Below are 23,831 nucleotides of genomic sequence, written 5' to 3' on the forward strand. Positions count from 1 at the left end.
TAAAGAGGGATATATGAGAATGAGTGAAAGTGAGTCTGAGTTAGTATATATGATGACAATACATGCATTGCATTTATAGAAAAGAAATCTAAGTGTAACATAATTCATTCGGTGGGATCTTGGCCGTTGAACTTATGTTGCACCAATTTGTGATATCTAGGTCATTGATTTTGTCGGTGGGATCTTGGTCATTCAACATGCATTGCTCCAATCGGTGATATCTTGGCCGTTGATTTTGTCGGTGGGATCTTGGCCGTTCAATGTGCTTTGCTCCAATCGGTGATATCTAGGCCATTCATTTTGTCGGTGAGATCTTGGTCATTCTTTTTGAAGTGTATGTGACAAGCCATTAAATATTATAAATACCATATACACTAAGGCAGTCTGATCCATTAGCTCAATCATAAACCTTTTTGCTACCTTAAACCATGACTTTATCATCAGTCAATGCGATTGTGTATTATGATGGTGTCATCATAACAACTAAACATGGTTCAACTTCTGTAAGCGATTCACCAAAGATCGTTCAACTTGACAATAAAATGTCATTTGATGCCTTAAAGAAGGCTATTGGAAACATGATTAGTCTACCAAAAGGTAAAGTGGTCAAGGATATACATTTTTTATTACCTATATTATTTTTTGGTGATTGTAGCTAGTACAGGGCATAGATGTTGCACGATGATGAGGACATAATGACTATGATTTTTATGTTCGTAGAAATATCCAAGCTCACATGCCTGGAGTTATATATTACCACCACAGAAACACCTACACAAACATGTGCACATCCACCACCAATTTCTGCTAGCTCTTTGAATTTGGAGGGTTTGGATGAATACCTCGATGAAACAATGAACCTTGAATCGAGTTTTGAAGAACCACCTACCCCCCAATTTATTTGATTGTTATTTTATTATTTAATGATTTGTAGTTGTCATGTGCGTTTTTCATTGTTGTATTTCTGAGTTGTCGTCATGTGTGTTTTAATGCCAAAAGTTATCTTAATGGTTTCATTGATATGAAAATTATGGGAATGAAACATTATTTTAACCAAAACAACCGATACAAATAACAATCTAAGTGCCAAAAGTTGCTTTCATGGATTGAAATCTTCCAATCTTAGTAATTTTTTTTCTTGTTTTTGCCCTAATTCTCAACCTTGGTCTATATGTCTGTCGCACAAACCTTAACCCTACTATATCAACTAATCCATGGACACTAAAAGTCACCCTAACACTAGGTCATAAACCATTAACTATGACCTTGAACCCTACACTTAAGAAGAGACAAAACTTTATTTCTCCGATCTTTCTTCTTTTCTTCTTTTTCTCTCACTCATAGGTTCACAACTTCATCCTCATTTATTCAAGTTAGGGAATTCAATGCTTCAAATCCTTATTTATTCACGTTAGGAAATCCAATTCTTCAAACCCTCATTTATCCACGTCAGAGAATCCAATGCTTCAAACCCTAAAACCTAGGTTATAAACCCTTAACTTTGACCTTGGACCATACACTTAAGAGGAGACAAAACTTCCTTTCTTTGATCTTTCTTATTTTCTTCTTTTTCTCTCACTCACAGGTTCACAACTTCATCCTCATTTATTCAAGTTAGGGAATCCAATGCTTCAAATCCTTATTTATTCGCGTAAGGGAATCCGGTGCTTCAGATCCTTATTCATTCATGTCAGGAATCCAATGCTTTAGATCCTCATTTATTCATGTCAGGGAATCCAATGCTTCAAACCCTAACCCTAATCCTAGGTTGTAAACCCTTAACCTTGATCCTTATATATAGAAGTCATATTCACCTTCGTTTAACATATCCGCACAATTCTTTCTTGCTCTATTACTTTCTTCAAACTTTGCAAACACAAATCCTCTGTCACATTTCTTTCTCTATTACATAACATGTCTTCCACATCTGTCAAATGGTTAATGTACTATAATGGTCAAATAATCAAAATAGATGAAAGGGATATGTTTCAATGCCCTCACCTATTGTTGTTTCAAACAAAGTGAGGCCTCACACTTGAAGCTTTGAAAAGAAAAATCCACGAAAGGCTCTGTCTTCAACCACTGGACCAAGTATGTGATATTTCATTCTGATACTCACAAGTACTGGGTCGTGAAATGCTCAAGTTTATAGCAGTGCAACTTGTTGACGACAAAGACGTCAAAAATATGATTTCTGTTATTCGCCAAAGTGAGATTCTTCAATGCTGCAAATTGTATGCAAACATCAAACTACATACATTTCCTACCCCAAAACCTCAACCAGTGCCTCTTCAACCACAATATTATTCTTAGTCCCATTATTCACACACATCCAATGCAACCTAAGACACTTTTGCTTTAACCCAACCATAATAAAATTTATTTGAATCAAACACATCTTTTTTTACCAAACTTTTTTATGCATCATTTTCTACCAATTTTTTAGACTCACAAGCATTTGATGCCACTGAGGATCAACTTCACCCATACTTGAGTACCTCTGCAGTAGATCCTACCTCATCAACCCAACCAAACGAGTCTGATTTTACAGTAGAGCCTGAATTACCTAATGAAGTATTCGGTGCCTTTAGTGAGGACGAAGACGAAGTTCTACACAATCAACCCAAGAGGAAGATAATGATGAAGAAGTTGAGCCTATTTCACAATAGCAACCATACCACCATACTACATACCACCACACATGCAAAATTGTGAAGAATCTAATTTTCAAGATTCCGAATACGACCATAGCTTGGATCGCGAAGAAGTCCAACATTCAGTGGGGACTCTCTTTGAAGGGATGTTTTTTCTGGCAAAACAAGAAGTACAACATGCTTTACAACAGTATCATGTGAGCAAAGGAACTAACTATAAATACAACTATTGAACCCAACAAAGCTAATTGTCATTTGGGATGATGATAGTTGTACTTGGAAGTGTAGGGTATCATACATCCTTGCAAGTAAGCAGTGGGAAATAAGAAAGCTCTATGAACCTCATACATGTTCAAATTCATCAATCTCACAAAATCATGCAAAGTTGTTATATTTGATCATCAGTAAAAGTATCCATAACTTGATTGAAAATGATCCATCAACTTCAATGTCAGCCTTGATAGCACACATCAAAAGCACTGAAGGACACACCACCACGTACCACAAAGCATAGTTGGCAAAGCAAAAGGCCATTGAAAACATCTACGACAACTAGGAAAGATCGTACCACGATTTGTCGAGATTGTTGCAAGTTATGCATCAATTTCTTCCAGGTATGGTCGTGGAGAAAGAAACATTGCCAATGCCACCACAAGGAGGTCAAGTAGTAGAGGGCTTCATGATATTCCATTGTCTTTTTTGGGGTTTCAGATCGTGTACCAATGGATTTCAATATTGCAAGCCCGTGGTTTAGGTCGATGGAACATGGTTGTATGGTAAATATAAGGGAACCCTCCCTTGTGGCAGTTGCACAAGATGAAAACAATAAAATCTTTCCAATAGCCTTTGTTGTTGTCGTGAGTGAATTAGTGAGAGCATGACTCTTCTTCCTCCAAAATTTAAAAAGGCATGTCACCCCACAACATGGTCTGTGTTTAATTTCAATTAAACATAAGTCAATAAAAAGTGTCTACTCAAGACATGATAGTAGGTGGACAACACAAAATTTTGTGCATGTTTTCTGTATTCGACATATTGCACATAATTACATGAGGAGGTACAAGAACAATGTCCTCAAAACACTAATTATCAATATGGGCGAGTGTCAAATTTCTTTCTCCTCATATTAAATATCACTTCATTTTATATTATTCACAATATTAAAATTGTATGTTTATAACTACTCAGTATATGCAAGGACAGAACCTACGTTCAATCACTACTACAACATTCTGAGGGAGGAAGCAAATGCTGATTGAGTAATTAATGGGCTCAGCAAGATTCCACGAGAAAAATGGACTCCCACATGGGATGTGACCGACGATGAGGACACATGACCACCAATCTTGTGAAGTTGATTAATTTGATACTCAAAAAATCAAAAAAAATTTCAATAGGTGAGCTAGTAAAATCAATATATCTAAGGTGTAATGCATTGTTCAAAAAAATAGGGAGAGAATCGCAGTAATGCTTGCATCTAACCAAGGTTATATGCAAGTACTAAACAAGGTCATCGAAGATGCACAGGGAAAGACAAACGTTCACACTGTTCTTGAGTTTGATCGATGTGACACATGATTCTTGGTCTAGGAGACAATAAACCCGAGAAAGGTTCAACTTGCTAGAGATTTCATGATTAGGCTGAATGAAAGGTGGTGTGATTGTAAAAAATTCTAGAAATTGCACAGGTCTTATTCTCATGTTGTTGTTGTTGCTTGTAAGCATGCTTACCATGAGTACAAGAATTACATACATCTTGTGTATATGTTGAAAAATGTCTCCAACATATACAAAGCATTGTTTGGAAAATTGTGCAATAAAGCTTATTGACCACCGTGTCATGAGCCAATGATCTTCCTTGACCCAAATAAGAAAGAAAATTCTAAGGGTCGTCATATCTCTTCTCATATCCACACCGAAATGGATATCCAAGAACCACGTCAACCAAAGCGATGTTTCATATGTTGCATCCCAGGTCATTCAAAGAAAAATTGTCCCCACTAGGTAGGCTCAAGCCAACAACATTGAATTTATGTCATATTCTTTATATTTTAATTTTTTTGTTGTATTGTTTCAAATTTAAATTTTTAGTTCAATTCAACTTGTTGCTATATTTTTTTTATCTTCTTTTGCTCATTTAATTTTCTAACTAAAAAAAAATAAAATTAATCAAAATATGATGTAAATCATAACAAGGAAAATTTAAAATGGATTTTTTAATGTATTTTTCCATATGATAGTTATAAATCATAACAAGGAAACAATTTAACTAAATTTAAATATAATATAAATCATATGAAATTATATTTTTTATAAATATTTAACTAAATTATATTTATATTGAGTATTTAAATATATACATTTTTCTTAAATACTATTCTAGATAAATTATATTTTTTATAAATTAATATATATAAATTAATAAAATAAAAAAAATAAAAAAACATTTATTTTTAAAAAAGCAATAAGAAAAAGATAGAAAGCAATTGAAAAAAACAAAAAAATTATATTGGGGTGAAAAAATTGTAATTTCTTAGATTTAATTCATGATTACATATATCAAAACATAAGTGCAATTTATCAAAGAGGTTTAACTCAACAGATTGATTGAACATGGTGTGTGAGTTATTGTAAATTCTTTGATACTACATATGATTTCTACTGATTAAAAAAAAAAACTAAATACAATTTGAGTTGATGATGATTTTTTTTCTTCATAATATAATGAACACTCTTGAATATGGCTTCAACTCTAATAGCTTAAGTCTTAATAAGGATGGTTTTTACATATTGATAATTTTACTTTTATCTCTTCCATAAAAAGAACAAAGACAAATGAATTTATGAGCCTATCTAGAACATGAAACAGGATTAGAATAAAATTTATTCATGGAAAAATTCTTATTTAGAGATATTTTATTTATTTATACATAAAAATCATGTCAATTTAATTAATGTATTAAATGTTATACTATTCTATCAAAAGTCTTTGGTCTCAGTAAAATTAGGTTCAAATTCAAGTTTTGTTGATGAAAATAATACAAGAGAGATCAAGATGGTAAGTTAAGTTCTCCAACAAAAATTATTTATCAGCAAAATTAATAAATTTTTTGCATCAATATCATCGTGAAAAAAACAAAGTTACATTATTGTATGTGATAATATATTTACTCTCTCGTTATGAATGAAATTGCTTGAGTTTTTACTATAAAAAAATATTTAAAGAGTGTTTGATAAGATACTTTAATAGTTTATAAAATACTTTGATGAATTGAATATCTATGTAATCTATTTTAATTCTTATGTTGGTAGACATTTTCTTTTTTTTTTCATTTTCTAACGAAAAATTAAAAATTTGTTAACAAATTTTAAAAAAATGATTGAAAATATGAAAAGTTAAAAAAACATTGATAAAAACAAAAAAAATCTAACATAATATTAACTTTAAATAAAATAAAATAAAAATGAATTAATGAACAGTAAAATTTAAGTGAAAAATTTATCTACATCACTCGAACATCAAATAAAGCAAAAAATAATATCACTAACTTTTTACATAAAGGAATTATAAATATTCAAATACTACGAAAGAGAATATGCACTAAGCAAATATCAAGTAATAGTTATCTAAAATACATCAATAAAGCTATTAAAAAAATATATTTAAAATTGTAATTGTTATGTGAGATGAGAACTCAACTTATTTAAACCACAAGTTAAGTGAACCAGACTAAATAAGTTCATGTTTTAATGGACCGATATTTTAATTAGTCTTAACTTGTTTGCTATGCAGATTAAACAGACTGTATGCAAGTCCAAATCATATATCCACCTCTACATGTTACACCACAACTTTGGAGACTAATTTAACTAATAGAAATATAGAATTATAGGGCTTTCTCCAAAACTCTTGTATAGTTGTAGTGCAAGTTCTCCAGGAGCAAAGGCAGTAACAACCCTCTTAGAGGGGCTTTCTCCATCAATGGGAATGGCTTTTACTTCCATGGCAGGGTTTCTCTTCACTTTAGATGAATCCTTTCCTCTCCATAGTGAGAATTTCAGTTGTCTTTTTTTTTTTTTTTTAATATATACCACATTGTTATCTAATTCTTCCTTTTTCCCATCACATTTTCCCTTTTAACCACTGCCTCACTCACATTTGTTGTTTTCTGTGAGCTCCTAGCATTGCTCTACTAACATTCATTATGGGTTACTTAAGGTCGTTTCAATTTGAGTTGTTGCTAGCCTAATGCTAATCCATAAGGAATTACAAAAGAAAGTTATAAGAAAATTGTTAATATAGGAGTAAGTGTTGGTAATTCAAAATTGTTATTATGTTTAGCTAAAAGGTTTTGAATATGTGCCTATTTCATCTATCTTTTTGAAAAAGAAACTCATCAACTCTAACATTCTTTTAATTTCAGATTTTTTTTAGTGGAAGCAATATATTTCATGACAAAAAGCCATAAAATTAACCTTCAAGTAAAAATTATCAAAATAATTTTGTCTTTCTTAACAAAGAATCATAACTTTCAGAATTTATTATAATATGCATACTTAAATAATCAAATCTTTATATTCATGATTAAAAAAACTCAATCATCTATCAACGCTAAAATTTGATAATTTATTATAACAATGTCTCTTATGAGAGAGAAAATGGTGGTTTACTATCTTTTTTTTCAAATTAAAAATTAAACAAAAGCTGAATGAAAATCGGCTCTAAATCACAATTTCTGGGTCACCCTTACCATTCCCCTTCTACCACTCTGCATATTGAAATCGGCTATAACTATAAGAGCAAATCGTAACTTTCTCTGGGTCATGCATGCTGAAGGGAACACAGACCCTTATCATCCCTTGAAACCTCTCTTCAAAAAATAGGCTCTTGCCCAGGTACACTCACCCTTTCCACTTATTTTCATTGTTTTCAGGGATTTCTCTTAGTCTCTAATTGCACTTATGCTCAGTTCTCTACTAGTTTAGTAAATTACAACGAACCTAATTAATATTTTATTCATCAATTGCAATTTGAGAACCCAAAAAAATCTATTGGGAGAGAGTTAAAAATTAATTTAGTGTTGCCGTTTAGTGACAGGCTGATAGCAGAGCCAGGTGCTAAAAAGGTCGAAGATGTATATGAACCCAATCCAAATGAAATAAACGCCACTTCTGTGTTCAGGCAATTGGAATTTGTCACCCCAGTTACGCAAGTTGAATTTTTTCCACAAAGAAGTGAGAAATTCTGCCGTTTCCAAGGTACTGCAATATGCACACCATCTGTTTGATGAAAGTCCTGTTCGGTCATTTAGATGTTTATATAAATATATGACAATAGTTTTCTCTGCAGATTCTGAATGATAGTGCAAAAGCCACATTTTTAATTCCTACTTCTGAATAATGGACTGCACAGTGTCGTTTCCTTGTGTGCATTTTGTTCCGGTGGGAAGAACTTTGTGCAACTACAGAAGAGTCACTGTAGTAGCACATTCAAAAAGGAGAAGACCACCAAAGGACAATCGGTATCGACCACGTCCCAAGCAACCTCCAGAGTTTGGCGTTAATCTGTTCTTGAAGAAGCCTAGCACCGCCTCTAAACCAACTGACGACGACATGGATAGCAATGAAGAGAATGATGAAGAGGAGGATGGAAACATTGGTGTTGTTTGGGAATCAGATGAGCTTGAAGCCATCTCATCACTTTTCCAAGGTAGAATTCCGCAAAAACCTGGAAAATTGGATCGAGAAAGGCCTCTTCCTCTTCCAGTTCCCTTCAAGCTTCGACCTTTGAGACTACCTACACCAAAAACACAAGTAAAATTGACAGCTCCAGCTGTGGTTTCTTCGCGGGCTTCTATGGCTAAGAAAGTGTATAAAAGCCCGAGTTTCCTAGTTGGTTTGGCAAGACAAATAAGCAGGCTTGGTCCAGATGCAGATGTATCTAAAATTCTTGGAAAGTGGGTGCAGTTCCTGAGGAAAGGGTCCTTGTCATTGACAATAAGGGAATTAGGTCATATGGGATTCCCTGAGAGAGCTCTGCAAACATTCTTATGGGCACAAAATCAACCTCATCTCTTCCCAGATGATTGGATTCTGGCCTCAACTGTTGAGGTCTTGGCCAGGAACCATGAGTTAAGAATTCCATTCAACCTAGGCCAGTATACTGGTTTGGCAAGTCGTGCTGTCTTGGAGGCGATGATTAAGGGTTTTATTAAAGGAGGAAACCTTAGATTTGCATGGAAGGTTCTAATAGTTGCCAGAAGGGATAAAAGAATGTTGGATTCCAGCATATATGCGAAGCTAATATTAGAACTTGGAAAGAACCCTGACAGACACAGGCATGTATTGCCTTTGTTAGATGAACTTGGGGAACGAGATGAATTGAATTTAAGCCAGCAAGACTGTACAGCTATAATGAAAGTCTGCGTTAAGATGGGGAAATTTGAAGTAGTTGAAAGCCTGTTTAGTTGGTTTAAACAGTCTGGCTATCAACCGAGCATAGTTATGTTCACTTCTGTGATTCACAGCCGTTACACAGAGAAGAAATACAGAGAGGCATTGGCGGTAGTTTGGGAGATGGAGGCCTCAAATTGCCTTTTTGACCTTCCTGCTTATCGTGTGGTGATAAAACTGTTTGTTGCTTTGAATGATCTATCTAGGGCCACAAGATATTTTTCAAAACTTAAAGAGGCTGGATTTTCTCCCTCTTTTGGCTTATACAAGGACATGCTTCAAATTTACATGGCCTCTGGGAGGATAGCAAAGTGCAAAGAGCTCTGCAGGGAGGCCGAGATAGCAGGTTTCAAGCTAGATAAATATCTTGTGTCAGTTAGATAAATGAAAAACTATAGACTTTAAGAATCCTGCAAGTGTTGTTTTTGCTTCAATTCTAAATCCCTCTTTCTAATGTAATGGCTGGGCTTACTTTTGTACATTGACAAACATAATGAATTCTTTTTACATTGGGGTTAATAATTTGGAATGTTTAATACAGTTGAATTTACTGGTTTAGTCTGCTTTTTTATTTTTTATTTTTTTTTATCGATGTGTAATTCCTTAATTTAGTTACTGCATTTCGCGTTGTAACTTGTAATGCCTTCTGAGTTTGAATCTGAGTTATGAGCAGAGGATAGTTTAATCTAATGAGAAAGGGTTAAAACTATAAGTGATCAATTCTTGCTTGGTAGCCCATTATTGCAGAGATTCTTTGATGAATATCACCTATAACTCCCCCAAATTGTTATGTCTGCTTTCCACGTTTTTTTTTTCTTATAATAGTTGACGCCACCTCTGATTAAGATTACTGTTTGAATAGAGGTTCAATTTCAGATACGCGTAGATATTAACATTAAAGCCCATTTTGATAATTACACACCAAAAACCAATTTTAATTAGTTTTCAAACATTTTCTATGAAAAATCAGTTTTCTAATACAAAAAGAAAATCATGTTACTTTAAAATCACAGTTACTTAAAATTAATTCTATAAAATTACGTTTATCCAAAATCAATTCCACAAACACCCCGTCTAAACATGTACTTAGAAGAAATTTGAATCTTAATTCACTTTGTAAGCTATTATCCCCATTTATTACACTCAACCCAATTAGTAAAGAAATCTCCTTTTAATTCATCTACTTCTGCATATATATTTGTTTTTATTATATTATTATTTGACAAAAAATTAATCAAATTATTATTTTGATAAAAAAAATATTGGGCCAGATTAAAATTCAGTATTTCTGGCCCAAAAGGTAGTTCCTAGGCCGGGTCACACATTCACACTCTCAAACTCATATAAGTAGTAACAATACACTCGCACTCAACCATTCGCCTTCGCCACATTATGTATCTTCAGTTCCGCTTTCAAAGAAGAATTCACAAACCCTAATCCCTAGCTTGAGTTTGCAGATCCCATTTACCCTCTCATACACACAATAAATTCTTCATCTCCATAATTCTACCCCCAATAGAAACCCTAATTATGCTCAGCAAACAATCCATTTGTATGAATTTTTACTATTTGGAAAAATATTCAAGTATATGAAATTGATGTAGTTTAGTGATGTTTTTTCCTCTCTGATCTTGTGAGTTCATTGGAGTTGTGATTAACGTTGTGATTCTTTTACATCTTAGTTTGCCTGTGTTTGTGCTATACCTGTTATATTTTACAATGATAACAGTCTTCTAGAGACATAAACATTTGAACTTTGCACTGGCAAAAATTTTCACGGTCCTATGTTATTTCTTGCTTCTAAACTAAAATGCAAGTGCAAAGATAGTGCATATGATGGTTTACACTTGATCTCTGAACTTCAGGTAAGTTCACGTGTTGACAAGTTCATTAACTGATGCACTTATGAATCTACCAGAGGGGAAGATAAAATGTTTGTAATGAGGATTCAGGACATTGTGATTTTGAAAGATGCTGACATGTTTGAAGTTATTGCTGTATGGTGAATTATAGAATGGGGGATTAGCAACATATAGAAATACTTTGCACATTTCTTTTATTTATAATCAATCTCTGCAGCTCTGTTTTTTTTTTTACTATTATTATTATTATTATCTTTTTAAAGTGTACTCCTCACCTTAATAGAAGTTAAATTTGGTAGAACACATACCTCACATTTCTCTACTTCAGTGATGTAGTTGTAATGTAAGATGTTTTGTATAGGGAAGCACGAAAACACACAAAAGGGGAAGGAGAATATGTGAGCGAGCCAGATATATATGGTTTCATTATTCAATGTACAAATTTCTAAATTAACAATTGAGGCTACTTGGCCTGTATGATTTGAAGCTTATGAACAAGTGGTGTTTTATTTCTTTTTTCAAAATATTTTGTTCGAAAAAGTAATTCAATTTTTTTAATTGAAGTAATATAATTTCGATCATATATAAATTTTCATTATATTTATTTAAATAATGTGTTTTTATCAAACATCACGTTTGCTAACTTTCAAATAATAAAATTTCAAAAACTAGTTTGAAAATTAGAAAATTTTGTAAACAATTAGTAATACAATTTTTCATGGATATTTATCAAATCAAATGGTAAGTATTTAGTATTTTGATTTCAACATAATTTCATTCAAAACTTGTAAAGGTGAATCTAAGTGCACACATAGGAGGCGCTTGGTAAAAGGGAAATTTTTACTCTTTGGGGAATTTTAAGTTCGAAATGTTAATTTTTCTTGTTTGATTTGATTTTTTAAAAAAATAATATTCTTAGAAAACAATGTTTTTTTTTTTTTGAGAATTTCTAATCTAAGAGTGACTTATGTAATTATGGAATGACATTAAGAAAAGATGTCTCATTTGATGGATATTAGACTTAAAAGTTATATTGAAGTCGTTTGGGGTTATTTCATTAGGGGTAATTAAAGTCATTTAGCTTAATTACATAATTAGTTACTTAATTATATTTAAAAGTTCAATTGGTTTATTTGATTATTAAAAAGTTTACTTAAATCTTTTAATTGTTTAAAACATTACAACTATGTCTTTTGTGTAAGTTTTGTTAGTTTGACTAAGGATAGTCTTGCAAATAGACATTTTTACATCACTTGTATTGGCATTTGAGGTAAAAATGTTTATTTTTGTCAATTAAACTAATGGAACTAACAAAAAAAATATGATTGTAGTGTTTTTCATAGTGAGAGAGACTCAATTGAATTTTTAATTATAATTAAGATAACAATAGTATAATTAAGCTTAAATTAAGTCTTTTCTTCTCATTTCATTAAGGTTAATTTTGACATTAAGAAAAAAGGAATTTAGTAGGCATGATAAACAAATTTGGCACTTTATGGCTAATGCCTCACTCTTGTCCAAAGTTTGAGTGTTATCTCTATTGTGAAATATTTTAAGTTTGGAAGCTTGGTTCATTTCGTTTGATATCATTTTGATGGGAAAGGAAAGAGAGTAAGGTGAAGGAAATATAAAAAGGTTAAGTATTCTCGTAATGTTATTTTGATAAAATAGCTTTAGATGCTTATCATATGTACTTGAAGGGTGTTACTTTAATGAACATGATTTCGATGACATTATTTTAATGGAAGGATAAATTCGAATTTAAAAAGGAGGTTATAGCAATTTGTCAAAAGATATCACACAAAGACAATCAAAGCCGTCAGATCTAAATAGTTAAGAATTTATTCATATACATATCAAAATCATATAATTTAACTATTATTAGGAGAAGTCTATAAATAACCTTTGACAATCATTTTTGTTGGTTGAATCATTATCACTCAAATCCTCAAATATCAATACTCAAAAAATAACTCTTGGTAAAAAAATCACAATATATGTATTCATCCAACTTTTATAAATTTTCGTTTCATTTACTTTTTATGTTTCTATGAATTCTTTACTTTTTTTTTTATCTTTATTTCTTTTCTAAACTCTAATTTTATTCAATCCTCATTGCTTATTATTATCAAATTCTTTGTTCACATTGCCATATATCATATAGTTAGAGTTATTATTAAAATCCTTACTAGAATTAATATAAAAAATATTATTATTATAAAAATGTGTTTATCGGAATTATTATCATATGAAGATGGAGACTATGAGGCCGAAAATGAAACTGATAGTGAATACACACATCCTTGGAATGACTATAGAGAAGACCGAGATTGGACCACTCTGTTGGATCCAAAAACTTTTGCAGAAAATCGTACTCCACCTCTACCAAATTGTGATGATGAATATAAGGCCACTTGGGATGTTGATGCATCATTTTGGATGAATGATGAAGCAACAACAACATCTGATTTGAAGATGAGGACAGTGATACCGATGAGATGGAAACACCACCTGATAGTGAAGATGAAGGGATTCCTAAGGTCAAGTTTCCAAGGTTTAGATTGCTTGATGATGATGCCAATATTAATTTTGAAAAGGGCCTAATTTTCATTACCAAAAAAGAAGTCATTGATGCAGTGAAAACATTTGCAATGGTGCATAAAAAGAATCTTGTCATCAATCAAAACGACAAAAAAAGCGTTGTTGTCAAGTGCATGGCAAATTGTTCTTTTCAGCTATAGGTTAGCAAGTCAAGGCATATGAATTTTGGCAGATACTTAAATAAAAAAATGAACACACTTGTCATAGGACTGCTATAAACAAACAAGCTTCTACTAATTGGCTGAGTAACAAATTCATGTGTCTTCTAAGACATACACCAAATATGAAGACACAAGCACTGATTGCTTATGCGTTAGACAAATGGGGGTATAAGTTAAGTTTGGATCAAGCCTACAAAGCTAAGTGTAGGGCACTGCAAAAAATTCAAGGTGCATCCAAGGAATACAAACACTTGAGACAATATAATGAGGAGGTGTTGAGAAGAAATAAAAACAACACAATGACAATCAAGACAAATGCATGTCAAAAGGGTCCTATTTTTGAAATAATTTATGTGTCTTGAGGCTTGTAAAGAGGCATTTGTAACAACATGTAGACCATTAATTGGTCTGGATGGTTGTTTTCTGGAAGGGGATTTTGGTGGTCATCTTCTAACTAAGGTAAGGAAAAATGCCAATAATCAAATGCTACATATCGCATATGTTGTTGTGGAAGCTAAAACGACAAATTCATGGGCTTGGTTTGTTGATTTATTATTGAAAGACATGGAGTCCAATCCAAGAATTGGATTTCATCTCTGATAAGCAAAAGGTGTGTTTACACAATTCTGTCAAATATTACCGTATAGTTTTCTTTATTATTAAAAAGGACATAACCATATGTTTTGTAATTTCATACAGGGGTTGGTAAATGTCATTAAGGAGTTGGGTCAACATGTGGAGCATCATGTTTGTGTGAGGCATCTCTACAACAACTTTAGGAAAAGACACCATGGTGCTCAACTCAAGGAAATGATGTGGCAAGCTATAAGAGCCACGACTATTCCAGAATTTAAAAGAATAATTCAAAAGATGAAGGAGACTAATGGGAGTGATTGGAAGGAGTTAGATGAGTTACAAGCTTCATCATGGACAAAGTCAACATATGGAAGTAGCATCCAATGTGATTTGTAGGTAAACAATATGTATGAAGCTTTCAATAAAAGCATCCTAGAGTACAGGGAGAAACCAATTATCAGCTTACTAGAGGGTATTAAGTTTTATTTGACAAATAGGATTGTAAACCAAAGAGAAAGGATGATGAGATATAGGGGTCCTATATGTTCCAAAATCCAACTCATACTTGAGAAGAACAAAAAAACTATTGAGTGATGGACTTCTCATTGGTCCGATGACGACTAATACTCATTATTTGATGTCTCTAATTATTATCACAAATATGTGGTCAATATCAAACAAAGAAGTTGCAACCCCAGAAATTGGGATTTAACAGGAATTCCTTGCTGCCATGGGGTAACGTGTGTATGGCACAACTTCAAACCTGATGATTATGTGGCTACTTGCTACAGGTTAACAAGTTTTGAATTTATGTTCTATGATGTGAAACCCAAACAAATAATTAACCAGTTTTTGTATTGTTTTTTTGTACAGGAAATCAACATATATGGCTACATATTTATATTTTATCAAACCATATGATGGTCCAATGTTGTGGCCAGAAAGTGAATATGAACCTATCAATCCCCTTGAAATGAGGAGAGCAAAAAAGGCAAGGAATAAGACAAATGATGAGCCTAAGGAAAAATAATAATTACCATGACCAGCACCCTATGTTGTGTCTAGTGGCTATGGAAAAGTTGGTCACAATAAACAAACTTGTAAAGGTAAAACTCAAGCTGATAGGAAGATTAATAGAGGTGGCAACAAGGTAAATTGAGCTTGTTTATGATTTGTTTGCTATGCTAATTAATCATGGATAATTGACCAATTCATTTTTTGATGTCTGCAAGGATTGGAAAATACAAAGAAATTCAGACCAAACTACTAAAAAGGGTGAAACATCACATTCATGAACTTTTAAATTTAATCCAATATTTGAATTTTAGTATTGTGTTCTGATTAAATAATTGTTACAAGGAGCATAAATCAAGAGCAGAGGCAAGTGCCCTAGTTGCTCGATTAGCTTCAACGATTCCTAAACCAGCTCCTTCTGCAAATTTCGTTACTGATGGTCAAACCCCGACACCAATACCAATTGCAAATTCAGCTCCTCGTGGTCGAACTTCGGCACCAACACCTACTGCAAATTCATTTGCTTGTGTAAATTCTGCAATATGTGTTTCAGCCCCGACACAAGCACCAAATGCTAATTCAGTTGCAAGTGTTCGAACTTGAAGCAGTCAAACAACAACTCCATCAAGTCAAATGTCATATGCTATTGGACCTATTTTTTTACAATGCTTCTGCCTCTATAGTCTCAAGTTGCCTTTCATACAAACTAATCATTCTTTATTAGTGTAGAGTGAAGTCTTTTCTTGATGATACAATTGGATTTTTTTGTTGTTGGGCTGATATTTATTTCGTCTACCAAAGCTGTTATGGTAGTTATTATGTGTTTGATTTATCTTTAAGGGACCATAATGATGGTTGCTATAGTTTTCATGTGCTTTGTCTTTAGTTTATGATGGATCACTATGATGAAACCTTATGTCTCATGTTTATTTTATCCTATGTAAGCCAATGTATAGGAATGATGTTTTAGATAATTTTTTATTCCAATAGACCATTCTTACTCATTATTGCAATGAATAGTATTATCAACTGATTAGTATTACTAGAATGGTGTTATTTTCCATTGTTATTAGCTTTTCATTCTTAAGCAATTGCCATAAACCTAACATAAAGGAAAAAATAAACAAAAAGGAAATGCAGTCCAACTTAAGCAAATAGTGCACAATTTTTCATTCATAAACACAACCTTTGGTATACATGCACTACACATGAACCAACAAGCCCTATCATCTTACAACCAAACATCCTTACTAAAAGTAAAACAACCAAATCATTAGTTACCAACACCTAAAATAGGACTATATCTAAATGTCGCTTACAAACAAGTTCAATATCACTTTCTAACAAGTGACATGGCCAGACACTTTCCATGACAGGTTTCCTTTCTGATATAGTGCATAAGACCTGACATTCTCTTTATCATTTCTGCTGCTTTGTCTAGTAGAAGTTGAATGTAATGACAATAACTCCATTCCTTCTTTCTCCTTAATCAAAGCAGAATTTTCTTGAATTATCTACCTTTATTATAAAAATAGTTCTTGAGATTCCATTGAAGATGTCCAATACCGCAATAGTGCTTCTACTGTTAACCTTTGAGTTGCACTGAGCATTGAGATAACCATCAATTTTATACTCTTCCAAAAAGATTTCTACGGCCAAAGCTCCTAATGTTCACCTATCACAACTCTGACATAAGCCTTTAGTTGTTAAAAAAGCCAAAAAGATTCATGAGAGCAAAAGGGAAAATTATTGCAATGCTAATGAATCAAGAGTTTGCAACAGAATAGCTCTCTGTATACAAGATGATCTCCATAAAAAAATTAAGAGTTTGTAAAAGAACAACTCTTTGTATTTCAAAAAATATTAAATATAATGAATATTCCATATTTTTTTAAAAATAGAGAAACTGAAAACTCCTAAGCAATTAGAATATAGTGAGCCATAACAGATAATAGAAAACAACAATCTCCTTATGCATATGTTTGGTAATTGGTATCAATGCAAAAATTATCATTTGGAAAAATACATCAAAGGTTCTACAAATTAGCAAATGAAGGAGCACCATGTTCATGTATACAAAGACTAACCAAAGGAGTGCCTCTGTCCAGGAGAGGTCCCGGATGCCTTGTTTGGAGTCGGTGTTGAACTAAAGGAGGGAGGACTTGAGGCAAAAATCAAGGAACGCAATGCAGCCCTGGTAGTTGGCAACGACAGTAACTGCATGGAAATGAAGCTGTGGAAGATGAATGCCTTGAGGCCATGAAGGCTCAGATACCAGCGGAGGATAGTGAGTCACTAACTTGATTTCTTTGTTGTCCCTTTTCAAGCCGTCCTTGTGTTGCCTATCCGAACCATTTTTATGATTTTTAAAATTGAATCACAATTAAATATTAACAGAACTGTTATGCGATGTCGTTTTGAATAAACAGCATAGAGACAGTAAAGAAACTAGATCCGTGATCCACAAGCACTCTCGAACACGATTTGGAAAAGAGGTAGAAGGGTTCGCGAATAGGAAATAGTAATTAAGTTAAACAATATTTATGGGCCAATGTCCTTCACTAACGGTCACTCAAGGTAGTTAACAAAAGCACCCAAATCCTCAAATTTTTAAAATTGGAGGATCAAATGACTCAATAAATAAATCCTTCACTAACGGTCACTCAAGGTAGTTAACAAAAGCACCCAAATCCTCAAATTTTTAAAATTGGAGGATCAAATGACTCAATAAATAAATAGGGACCAAATGTAAAATTAAGCCTTTATTTTATAAGCACAACTTGTGATTCGTAAAAGTATATTGGTGATAAATGTCTTTTTTTATGGCTTGTATGAAATTCAATTGCCATGTGATAGAAAGTCATGTGCCTTACATTATTATACAAAGCTTTTAATGGCCTGCACGTGACGAGATAAATACATAATTTAAAATTATGATAGAAACCAATTCTTTTATTTTGATAATACCGCACTTACAAGTTTATATCTTTGGTGGCTAAGAAAATAATTTAGAATTGTACATTAAGGTGAGATTTCTTTATCACCAAATTAAAGTGATCAAATCTATGGAATTTGTAATTCCAAGTTAATTGATATAATGATGCTACCAGATTAGAATGTTTGTGTTGAATGAAAATGTTAATTATTAACCACATATGGATCACCCAAATATAAACCATTGCTTATAAATCATGATATTAAGGATTTGATTTCATAATTTTTAAGTGTGTATATTAAAAGATATCATGCATGTTAAAAATAATATAATTGATTGTCTACTAAATTACATTTGTTTGACATCATTATTGATATGGAAATGTATTTATTTGTCTCCCAAAAGTGAACTTAGATGCATGATAAAAGTCTATATAGTTTGAATATATTAGGTTTTGTAACATCCTATTTTTTGGTAAATAAATTAAAAAAAGGATTGTTAACAGAGTTTTAGAAAAATGATGAGGTTTTTATATTTAATTAAATAAGGAAAAATAATTTTATTAATTAAAATAATGGTTTGAGAGAAAATAAAAAAGATATTTTATTTATTCATTTGATAAGAAATAAAATAGAATTTTTTATCAAATAAATAAATAAATAGAGTAAATAATAGGATGAGAGTACCCTAACTATAAATAGAGAGAGACATCCTAGGTTAGTTTTCAGACGATACATTTTGCGCTTTCTCTTCTTCTCAAATTCGTTTTCCCTTTCCTCATTCTCAAAATCCTTTCTTTTTCTTGCATACACTCAAACCTGTCTCGGTAAAATGATAATCCTGAACTCGTTCACCGTTGCATCATTATGAAATTTAAACATGAGTTTAGGAACTTATTTCTGCACAGATCCACGGTTAGGATTTTGAATATAATGTATGTGATAGAAGAAATGTCTCTCGCACTGAGCTTTTTCTTTTCCCGCAGACACTCAAAACCTGTCTAGGTAAAACTATGATCTCCGACTTATTAACCGTTGGATCATCATGAAATGGAAGCACCAGACTCGAAATTCATTTATTCACATCTTCGCCTTCAATTAAATGTCTGGGGAAGGAGAAATACTCATCGCACGCAGACAATGGAATGAAGGCTTCAATTTCTTCTCCTTCTCTCTGACACTTGGAAACCCCAACAAAACAACCCAGAAGAAAAGCTTGAGGAATCACAGGAAACTGCTAGAGATGTCGTTATCTATGTCGAAATACACACGTGAGCCCGCTTAGAGGTAAGGGGTGAGTTTATCGCAATTCGGGTTAGAATGAATGTGTAGGAATCCATAGAGGATCAAATTGGGGTTTATTTTGGGATGTTTATTGAATTATAATTTTCCTTTACAATTATAAATACGATATTGTTGTGATGATGGACCCATTGATGTCCTAATGTAAATTGGTTGATAAACTTGAGGACTCTTGATGTTTTCATATTTTTTATCTATGATTTGATTCATTCATTTTAATATGATTGTGTGGAATTATTTGAGAGGTTTTACTTCCCATGTTATAGGAAGCATTTTGTATAAACTGTTACATTGAGATTATGAAATTGTGATTAAAATTGTAAGTGACAAATTGAACCTGTGATGAATGGTGAAATGCATGTGTATTGAGATGTGTGTATTGAGTTGTGAGCTACGAACTATGCAATCACACAATTGTAAGACCCTTTAAGGGCGACGAGTTTTTGCACGACGAGTATTGTGATGAGATCCACTGTGGGGACCCGACGAGTTTAATCACAAGCGCGACGAGATAAAATTATTTTGAGAACAATTGAGGAGTCGTATGTATTGCATAGTTCATAGGTAAAGTGTATATGATTCATGAGGTGTGATAACATGTTAAATTGAGATTATACCTAGCTTATACTTCTACCAAAGCAGTAATAAAAACACTACCAACATACAAACACTGTATCAGCAAGACCAAAATTAATCAATGAAATACTCAGGAAGTGAAATACCAACTTACTATTTGATTGTAAAGGATTATCTTCAGCAGCAATTCCCGTGGAATTAGCACTAGCCAACAATATTTGCCTCTGCATCACTTCATTTCTCCTACTTGCCTAAAAATAACACAAAATAGTTTGTGTTATTTTCACTCCAAAACAGTTCGAATATAAAATAATCAGTTTCACGAACATCCAATTTTCATAATTTCACCAAACATTACACAAAGTATTTTGTTTGCGTGTTTGTCTAATTTGAAAAAAATAATGAAAAGCGAAAATAGGTAAAAACATAAAAGAGGGACCAAAAAGAAATCTTACAACAAATCTAATTTGGTCGCGCGAGAGTGGAGAGTCACCATGGGTGCGCTGCCGCGGACGATGGGAGCTGAGTGATGAAGCGAACTCAGGAAGGGAGATCTTAGTAACTGAGGAAGTTGAACGGTAACTTTTGACCCAAAAAATAGAAAACAATAACAAATTATTTTTTACGCCATAGAATATCTTTTTATTTGGTTTCAGGTTAAAAAAAATTAATTAGGTTGAGAGTTTATAATTTGAAAATAAAAAATTTATAAATAAATTACAGTGTAATAAAAAAATGTTAAATTAATTTTATTAAAAATATAATTTTCCTTCTCATTTCCTCTCAATCAAACAAGAGCTGAGAAAGTTTATATTTTTCTTCGGTTATACCCAAAAAAATGCAATAAAAAATCTTTTCTTTTTAATTTTTTTTCTTTCACATTCTTTTTTCTACTTTTCTTTGTCAACAAAAAATAAATAACATGTGTCATATAAAAATTAATAAACTATAATCTCATTCTACTTAATAATTTCCCCAACCAACTAAGTAATCATAAGTACTTTATTTTTCAGCTGACATATTTCCCCAGGCTATTTGTCCTAATCCATTGGGCATCATGCACTTTGATAGGATGTGTTGTAGAGAAAGAAATATCAATATGCACACAGAGCAAACTGTTCATTCAAATCAATCATTCATTTGTATCTAGAATGCTGACCAAAAAAAAAATTGTATCTAGAATGCATCAATTATTATGCATTTAGGATATAGATTAACCTCAGAGACAAAAAATCAGGATAATTTTTTGAACAAGCTTGACTAAAGATTATAGTGTTCTATTGATAAGAAATTGAATCAAGAGAAACAAAATATTTTAATTCCGAGTTCAATATTCTAAACATCACCCTTGACTTTGTGAACCATTTTGTACAAAGAAACTGATGGCTTTAGTCCTGAATTTATCATCTGTCCCAAGAGAAGTTCAGCTTCCTTCCACTTTTCATCTCGACAAAGAAGCCCTATGGTTGAACAAAAACTGGCCACATTTGGAACCATTCCACTTTGAACCATTTCATTGAGCAGCCTAAGAGCCCTATAAGAGCTTCCTTCTTTGCAGTAACCGTGAATCATGGTATTATATATGACACTGTTTGGTTGGAGGTGCATCTCACCCAATGATTTGAAGAGTTTTGACGCTTCTTTCATGTTACCATGCACACATAACCCATGAAGTAGGACACTGTATGTGTAAACATCTGGAACCAAACCAGACTTCTCCATTAAAGAATGCATCTCGCAAGCTTTCTCCGTATGATTTAGTCTCGCAAAGGCATCAATTAGAATCGTATATGTCACTTTGGAAGGAGCAATGCATCTCTCTTCCATTTCCTTGACCAAGTCAAGAGCTCCTGCTAAATTCTCAACCTTAGAATACCCTGCAATCAAAGTATTATAAGTCACTAACGTTGGCGATAGTCCACTTGACTTCAACTGATTGAATAATCTAACAGCACTGTCCATTTTTCTAACATCGCAAAACCCATTGATCAGTATGTTGTACGTAACTATGTTAGGACTAAGACCAACTTTGTTGACTTTATGAACCAACTTCACTGCTTCCCCAAACTTCTTCCCTCGACACAGCCCGCCTATTAAAATGTTATAAGTCATAACCCCACATGCAATACCTTTCTCACGCATTTCAGCGAACACCTTAAAAGCTTTATCCACCATCCCATCGTTACAATATTCACTAATAAGACAATTGTAAGCATAAGCATTAGGAACAATTCCACTTCGCTTCATATTTTCATACATCTGAAACCCTTCCCTTTGAAGTCCTTGCTTGAAAAACCCATTCATTAACACACTATAAGTATGCGGGTTGGGAACCAAACCCAACCTATTCATCTTGCAAAACAAATTCTTTGCCAGCATAACATTTCCATCCTTGCAACACCCATCAATCAAAGTAGTGTATATAACAACATTCGGAGACAAACCAAACTCTTCCAGCATGGCCAAAAGCCGAAAGCCTTTCACAAAGTAACCAGCTTCACAACAACCCTTGATCATAATCCCAAAACTGTAGGCATCCAGAACAACTTTACTCTTCAATTCATTGAATATCCACCAAGCTTTATCGAAATAATTAGACCTAATGAGTAAGCACAGAAGATTATTGAAGGTGTTTGATAAAGGAACATGGCCCTCGTGAATCATGTGGTGTAGAAAAGTGAGGGCTTGGTCGGTTGAATGAGAATGAACATAGGCATTGACAACTGTGTCATAGAGAGGAGTGTAGGTTGAACAAGGGGTGAAATGGGCTTGTGTTAGTTGAAGCATTAAGGAGGAGGGGATTCGACCAGAGATTAGACGCAGGATTAGAGATTGGGCTTGGGGTAGCATGCCAGAGGAAAGGAGATGATTTAGGATGAAGGAGATAGAGTGGGAAGTGTGCTGAAGGCCTTGATAGGTTGCGGTGTTGAACAACAAGAGTGCTTTTGTTGGAGGCACTTTCACCATTTTTTGGATGAGAATCAGAGCTTCGTGCGACTGGGACATGTTTCACTAACCCCAGCCACATTTGAAAATCATAGATTACAATCAAGCCAACATGGACATTTTTATTTTTATTTTTTCTCTTTTGTTGATTGTGATCTCGTTCCCATCTCAATTCTCACCCTTTTCTTCAATTTCAATACCCTCAAGCAGTGACCTCGTTTGTTATTTCACATGCTCATACACTAGATAAAGAAATGATTCAGTTATCATTCTTTAACACGTTTCAATGCATAAACTACTTAAATCAAATGAATTGATTCCCAGGCTTCCTAATATCTTTAGAAAAGACAGTCCAGACTCATAACTGGAAGAATCTTGAAGCCGCCAATTTAGATTTTCACTGTATCCCCATCAGAGGAACTAAGGAAAAATGTGTTACTAGCTACCTCTTTCATATAATTATTTATATGATCCCTAAAATGTGACAAGTATAGGTTTATTAAATGGTGTTGTCCTTTTAATGGGTGAGCCTCCTTCATGGTTTGACCTATTTAACTTTTTGTCTGATCATATTAGTCTAACTGTGTAGGAAAATTTGATTGTGCTCCTCTCCTAAGATACGACAATTCGTTGGTTCCGATTGTGTGCAGCGAAAGGATCTCGAACCTTCTGAACACCAATGTTCTTGCTCTAAAAGAAAGAGATTGTGTGCTTGTGCTTTTTTAAAAAAGAGGGAAGAAATATATATAGGC

The 23,831-nt window shown here is 33.1% G+C and overlaps 2 protein-coding genes, 1 long non-coding RNA gene and 1 other non-coding gene across 6 annotated transcripts; 2 read left to right on the forward strand and 2 right to left on the reverse strand.

Annotated features, from left to right (window-relative positions):
- Window positions 1-7,338: 7,338 nt before the first annotated feature.
- Window positions 7,339-9,653, forward strand: LOC100816513 (pentatricopeptide repeat-containing protein At2g01860). Of its 2 annotated transcripts, none has more exons than XM_003528480.5 (3): window positions 7,339-7,550; window positions 7,747-7,913; window positions 8,005-9,653. In XM_003528480.5, exon 3 carries the CDS (start codon window positions 8,055-8,057, stop codon window positions 9,489-9,491), a length of 1,437 nt encoding a protein of 478 aa, XP_003528528.1. In that variant the 5' UTR covers window positions 7,339-7,550; window positions 7,747-7,913; window positions 8,005-8,054; the 3' UTR covers window positions 9,492-9,653. The 2 variants fall into 2 exon arrangements, with proteins under 2 accessions (XP_003528528.1, XP_006583897.1); XM_006583834.4 differs by having other exon boundaries at window positions 7,753-7,913.
- A 1,292-nt stretch (window positions 9,654-10,945) lies between these two features.
- Window positions 10,946-11,009, forward strand: LOC113002211 (small nucleolar RNA snoR101). The gene has a single exon (XR_003267755.1). It is a non-coding gene; the product is annotated as a small nucleolar RNA snoR101 (small nucleolar RNA).
- A 5,458-nt stretch (window positions 11,010-16,467) lies between these two features.
- On the reverse strand, window positions 16,468-17,823 carry LOC106799384 (uncharacterized). 2 transcript variants are annotated; one of them, XR_001389075.2, is made up of 2 exons: window positions 17,409-17,823; window positions 16,468-17,007 (listed from the first exon to the last, which is right to left on the reverse strand). It is a non-coding gene; the product is annotated as an uncharacterized lncRNA (long non-coding RNA). The 2 variants fall into 2 exon arrangements; XR_001389076.2 differs by having other exon boundaries at window positions 16,468-16,996; window positions 17,409-17,808.
- A 3,645-nt stretch (window positions 17,824-21,468) lies between these two features.
- Window positions 21,469-23,100, reverse strand: LOC100817044 (pentatricopeptide repeat-containing protein At4g11690). Its single transcript, XM_003528481.5, has one exon. It carries the CDS (start codon window positions 23,098-23,100, stop codon window positions 21,469-21,471), a length of 1,632 nt encoding a protein of 543 aa, XP_003528529.4.
- Between the last annotated feature and the right edge of the window lie 731 nt (window positions 23,101-23,831).

Source organism: Glycine max, chromosome 7, assembly GCF_000004515.6.
Source record: "Glycine max cultivar Williams 82 chromosome 7, Glycine_max_v4.0, whole genome shotgun sequence".
Classification (NCBI taxonomy): Eukaryota; Viridiplantae; Streptophyta; class Magnoliopsida; order Fabales; family Fabaceae; genus Glycine; species Glycine max.